The following is a 7,500-nucleotide window of genomic DNA, read 5'->3' as shown; positions in this document are numbered from 1 at the left end:
TGTACTTATAATGTATACATCAGCGTCATATAGCATCAGTATGTACTTATAATGTATATATACATCAGCATCATATAGCATAAGAATGTACTTATAATGTATACATCAACATCATATAGCATCAGAATGTACTTATAATGTATACATCAGCGTCATATAGCATCAGTATGTACTTATAATGTATACATCAGCATCATATAGCATCAGTATGTACTTATAATGTATATATACATCAGCATCATATAGCATAAGAATGTACTTATAACGTATACATCAGCGTCATATAGCATCAGTATGTACTTATAATGTATACATCAGCGTCATATAGCATCAGTATGTACTTATAATGTATACATCAGAATGTACTTATAATGTATACATCAGCATCATATAGCATCAGAATGTACTTATAATGTATACATCAGCGTCATATAGCATAAGAATGTACTTATAATGTATACATCAGCGTCATATAGCATCAGTATGTACTTATAATGTATACATCAGCGTCATATAGCATCAGTATGTACTTATAATGTATACATCAGCGTCACATAGCATCAGAATGTACTTATAATTTATACATCAGTATGTACCTTACAATCTCATCATATAGCATAAAGTATGTACTTATAATATATATACATCAGTATCATATAGCAGCAGTATATACTTATAATGTATACATCAGTATGTACTTATAATGTATACATCAGCGTCATATAGCATCAGTATGTACTTATAATGTATACATCAGCATCATATAGCATCAGAATGTACTTATAATTTATACATCAGTATGTACTTTACAATCTATACATCATATAGCATAAAGTATGTACTTATAATATATATACATCAGTATCATATAGCAGCTGTATATACTTATAATGTATACATCAGTATGTACTTATAATGTATACATCAGCGTCATATAGCATCAGTATGTACTTATAATGTATACATCAGCATCATATAGCATCTGAATGTACTTATAATGTATACATCAGCGTCATATAGCATCAGAATGTACTTATAATGTATACATCAGCATCATATAGCATCAGTATGTACTTATAATGTATACATCAGCATCATATAGCATCAGTATGTACTTATAGTGTATATACATCAGCGTCATATAGCATCAGAATGTACTTATAATTTATACATCAGTATGTACTTTACAATCTATACATCATATAGCATAAATTATGTACTTATAATATATATATACATCAGTATCATATAGCAGCAGTATATACTTATAATGTATACATCAGAATGTACTTATAATGTATACATCAGCGTCATATAGCATCAGTATGTACTTATAATGTATACATCAGCATCATATAGCATCAGAATGTACTTATAATGTATACATCAGCGTCATATAGCATCAGTATGTACTTATAATGTATATACATCAGCATCATATAGCATCAGTATGTACTTATAATGTATATACATCAGCGTCATATAGCATCAGAATGTACTTATAATGTATACATCAGCGTCATATAGCATCAGTATGTACTTATAATGTATACATCAGCATCATATAGCATCAGAATGTACTTATAATGTATATACATCAGCGTCATATAGCATCAGAATGTACTTATAATGTATATATACATCAGCGTCATATAGCATCACTATGTACTTATAATGTATACATCAGCGTCATATAGCATCAGTATGTAATTATAATGTATACATCAGCATCATATAGCATCAGTATGTACTTATAATGTACATCAGCATCATATAGCATCAGAATGTACTTATAATGTATACATCAGCATCATATAGCATCAGTATGTACTTATAATGTATACATCAGCATCATATAGCATCAGTATGTACTTATAATGTATACATCAGCGTCATATAGCATCAGAATGTACTTATAATGTATATACATCAGCATCATATAGCATCAGTATGTACTTATAATGTATACATCAGCATCATATAGCATCAGTATGTACTTATAATGTATACATCAGCATCATATAGCATCAGTATGTACTTATAATGTATACAGCATCATATAGCATCAGTATGTACTTATAATGTATACATCAGCATCATATAGCATCAGTATGTAATTATAATGTATACATCAGCGTCATATAGCATCAGAATGTACTTATAATGTTTACATCAGCATCATATAGCATCAGAATGTACTTATAATGTATACATCAGTATGTACTTACAATCTATACATCATATAGCATAAAGTATGTACTTATAATATATACATCAGTATCATATAGCAGCAGTATATACTTATAATATATACATCAGTATGTAGTTATAATGTATACATCAGCATCATATAGCATCAGAATGTACTTATAATGTATATACATCAGCATCATATAGCATCAGTATGTACTTATAATGTATACATCAGCGTCATATAGCATCAGTATGTACTTATAATGTATACATCAGCATCATATAGCATCAGTATGTACTTATAATGTATATACATCAGCGTCATATAGCATCAGAATGTACTTATAATGTATACACATCAGCATCATATAGCATCAGTATGTACTTATAATGTATACATCAGCGTCATATAGCATCAGTATGTACTTATAATGTATACATCAGCGTCATATAGCATCAGTATGTACTTATAATGTATACATCAGCATCATATAGCATCAGTATGTACTTATAATGTATATACATCAGCGTCATATAGCATCAGAATGTACTTATAATGTATACATCAGCGTCATATAGCATCAGTATGTACTTATAATGTATACATCAGCATCATATAGCATCAGTATGTACTTATAATGTATACATCAGCGTCATATAGCATCAGTATGTACTTATAATGTATACATCAGCATCATATAGCATCAGTATGTACTTATAATGTATATACATCAGCGTCATATAGCATCAGAATGTACTTATAATGTATATATACATCAGCGTCATATAGCATCAGAATGTACTTATAATGTATACATCAGCATCATATAGCATCAGTATGTACTTATAATGTATACATCAGCATCATATAGCATCAGTATGTACTTATAATGTATACATCAGCATCATATAGCATCAGTATGTACTTATAATGTATACATCAGCATCATATAGCATCAGAATGTACTTATAATGTATACATCAGCATCATATAGCATCAGAATGTACTTATAATGTTTACATCAGCATCATATAGCATCAGTATGTACTTATATATGCATACATCAGTATGTACTTATAATCTTATACATCATATAGCATCAGAAGTTTATGTTACTTATAATCATATACATCAGTGATAAGATATTAAGTCATTGTATCTTATGATATATACTATACTAATATTGTAGTTATAATGTATACATCAGCATCATATAGCATCAGAATGTACTTATAATGTATATACATCAGCATCATATAGCATCAGTATGTACTTATAATGTATACATCAGCGTCATATAGCATCAGTATGTACTTATAATGTATACATCAGCATCATATAGCATCAGTATGTACTTATAATGTATATACATCAGCGTCATATAGCATCAGAATGTACTTATAATGTATACACATCAGCATCATATAGCATCAGAATGTACTTATAATGTATACATCAGCGTCATATAGCATCAGTATGTACTTATAATGTATACATCAGCATCATATAGCATCAGTATGTACTTATAATGTATATACATCAGCGTCATATAGCATCAGAATGTACTTATAATGTATACATCAGCATCATATAGCATCAGAATGTACTTATAATGTATACATCAGCGTCATATAGCATCAGTATGTACTTATAATGTATACATCAGCATCATATAGCATCAGTATGTACTTATAATGTATACATCAGCATCATATAGCATAAGAATGTACTTATAATGTATACATCAGCGTCATATAGCATCAGAATGTACTTATAATGTATACATCAGCGTCATATAGCATCAGTATGTACTTATAATGTATACATCAGCGTCATATAGCATCAGAATGTACTTATAATGTATACATCAGCATCATATAGCATCAGAATGTACTTATAATGTATATATACATCAGCATCATATAGCATCAGAATGTACTTATAATGTATACATCAGCGTCATATAGCATCAGAATGTACTTATAATGTATATATACATCAGCGTCATATAGCATCAGAATGTACTTATAATGTATATATACATCAGCGTCATATAGCATCAGAATGTACTTATAATGTATACATCAGCATCATATAGCATCAGTATGTACTTATAATGTATACATCAGCATCATATAGCATCAGAATGTACTTATAATGTATACATCAGCGTCATATAGCATCAGTATGTACTTATAATGTATACATCAGCATCATATAGCATCAGTATATACTTATAATGTATATACATCAGCATCATATAGCATCAGTGTGTACTTATAATATATACATCAGCATCATATAGCATCAGAATGTACTTATAATGTATACATCAGCGTCTTATAGCATCAGTATGTACTTATAATGTATACATCAGCATCATATAGCATCAGAATGTACTTATAATGTATACATCAGCGTCATATAGCATCAGAATGTACTTATAATGTATACATCAGCGTCATATAGCATCAGTATGTACTTATAATGTATACATCAGCGTCATATAGCATCAGTATGTACTTATAATGTATACATCAGCATCATATAGCATCAGAATGTACTTATAATGTATACATCAGCGTCATATAGCATCAGTATGTACTTATAATGTATACATCAGCGTCATATAGCATCAGTATGTACTTATAATGTATACATCAACGTCATGTAGCATCAGAATGTACTTATAATGTATATACATCAGCGTCATATAGCATCAGTATGTACTTATAATGTATATACATCAGCGTCGTATAGCATCAGAATGTACTTATAATGTATATACATCAGCATCATATAGCATCAGTATGTACTTATAATGTATACATCAGCGTCATATGGCATCAGAATGTACTTATAATGTATATACATCAGCGTCATATAGCATCAGTATGTACTTATAATGTATACATCAGCATCATATAGCATCAAAATGTACTTATAATGTATACATCAGCGTCATATAGCATCAGAATGTACTTATAATGTTTACATCAGTTAGATAAGATTTGACATTCAGGTGAGATGAATATGTTTTGTATTTGTGAGTATAATCCGGTGTTTGTGTTTCTTTAAGGTCCGTTCACACTGAACTCGTTTCAGAACTCTGTGGGTACAGACGCTGATCTGATCCTGAGTGAAGACGCTCCGCTGATGTCTCTGTCTGACCTGCTGCAGGTGATGAGCGCTCAAACGCAGACCGATGACGAGAGGAGAGAGATGGGCGAGCTGGAACCAGTCGACGGGGTGAGCGGGTGGCTGGCGGCGCTCTTCTCCTCCACACCATCAGGGGGCGCCAGAGTCCCCAGCGTGAACAGTGCCCGTCCGGACCGGAGGAAGAGGAACTTCTCACTGGGTTTGGCGGGAATGTGCTGTAATCAGGGATGCACGAAAAACGACATCGGCCGCTTGTGCTGAGTGATGATGATGATGATGAAGGACTCGACTCTTTTAACACTGTATATATGACATATGTAATGCAGTTAGATCCGTACCTCAAGCTTTCAGTTGTATTTATTTCAAAACTCTTTCCTAAGACTGAATAAATGTTGATGTCTTGATTGCAACTTTCAGATCTGACTGATTATTGACTTACAAACTCAACAATCCCCAAAAAACCCACTAAGGGGCTGTGCTACCCCACCCTCACCCCCAACAAACATTCCTGTGGTCACACATGATTATACACACACATACACACACACACATACACACACACAGACACATACACACACACACACATACACACACAACACACACAGACACACATACACACACGCACACACATACACACACATACACACACATACACAGACACACACGCACACACACATACACACACACATATACACACACATATACACACACACACATATACACACACACACTCACACATACACACACACATATACACACACACACATATACACACACACACATAAATACACACACACACACACACAAACATATATTCACACAGATTTGAAACTAAACTTCTCTCTCCACTGCCCCTCCCTGAGAGCCAGTACTCTACCAACTCCCTAGGGGGGGCACCATCTTACCCTAGGGGCACCAGAAAGTCCACCGGCTGCCCTTACTCGCACGTGATCCGTGATTCAAGGACCCGAAAGCAGTTGCGGAACACAGACGATCACTTCACGCTAAAACTATTTGTCTGGTGATCATAACACTGTTGGGACCCAATTTATTATGCATTTATCCCCAATATTGATGACCGTCCCATCGCCTAAAATACAGAGTCTGGGGCAAAATGAAATTTGAGTGTCCGATACGTCACACATAAAACTGAACCTTCAACCAAAACTCTTGAATCTTACAGTTTTTGCCCGTTGCTTGAACACTACAGACACATGCTTAAACCAAAGTAACATAACTTGAAGTTGTTGTAACCATACCTTAAACAAAAGCGCTGCTTTGCACTTTAGTTGCAATTCTGTAACACACTTGTCCTAGACACTACACACTATTTCATACATAAGACACTTAGTTCAAAAATGAAATCTCAGGGTACCATTGGGAAAACACATCTATTCAAAATACAACACACACATCGGTTAATTGAAAAGATGAAGACACACACCTGAAAATACTTACTTACAAAACTGAACACCAATCAACCAGCTACAAAAAGGCCTCAGTTAAGCCATTTTGAGAACTTTGCAAGCATGGAGAGCTAGAGGCAGAGGAAGAGAGAGAGAGAGAGAGAGAGAGAGAGAGTACGTGGTCGAAGAGGCCACGCAAGGTAAGGACCATTATTTCGGATGACATAAGATTTGGTGGACCATGTCATAAACCATGGCCTGACTATGAGGGAAGCTGGGCGGAGAGTCCACCCTAATCTAACACTCTACTCTAAAGCAAAAAAAAAAAGATAAAATTTGATTATAAATTAGAAACTTCTAAATAAAATTAGTATAAATTTACTATAGTAATTAATACTCTGACACTAATTTGCGCAAAGCACACTAATGACTTGTTTAAGACTTGAAGCTAAAAGTTGAGGACTTGTAAATTAACTTGGACTTGCCTGCCTTGACTTGGGACTTGACTTGGGCCTTGACTTGGGCCTTGACTTGGGACTTGACTTGGGCCTTGACTTGGGCCTTGACTTGGGACTTGACTTGGGCCTTGACTTGGGCCTTGACTTGGGCCTTGACTTGGGACTTGACTTGACTTGGGCCTTGACTTGGGACTTGACTTGGGCCTTGACTTGGGACTTGACTTGGGCCTTGACTTGGGACTTGACTTGGGCCTTGACTTGGGCCTTGACTTGGGCCTTGACT

General features: G+C 33.8%; 1 protein-coding gene across 1 annotated transcript in view; it reads left to right on the top strand.

Annotated features, from left to right (window-relative positions):
- rln1 (relaxin 1) overlaps positions 1-5,755 on the top strand; it is a 7,592-nt gene extending 1,837 nt beyond the window's left edge. Inside the window, exon 2 of the mRNA XM_052104967.1 lies at positions 5,274-5,755. Within this exon, the coding sequence (XP_051960927.1) occupies positions 5,274-5,614 (341 nt within the window). The 3' untranslated portion in view covers positions 5,615-5,755. The remainder of the gene's footprint in view (positions 1-5,273) is intronic.
- The last annotated feature ends 1,745 nt before the right edge of the window (positions 5,756-7,500 follow it).

The sequence above is a fragment of the Xyrauchen texanus genome, chromosome 34 (assembly GCF_025860055.1).
Source record: "Xyrauchen texanus isolate HMW12.3.18 chromosome 34, RBS_HiC_50CHRs, whole genome shotgun sequence".
Taxonomy (NCBI): Eukaryota; Metazoa; Chordata; class Actinopteri; order Cypriniformes; family Catostomidae; genus Xyrauchen; species Xyrauchen texanus.
This window is presented reverse-complemented; position numbering and strand designations above follow the sequence as displayed.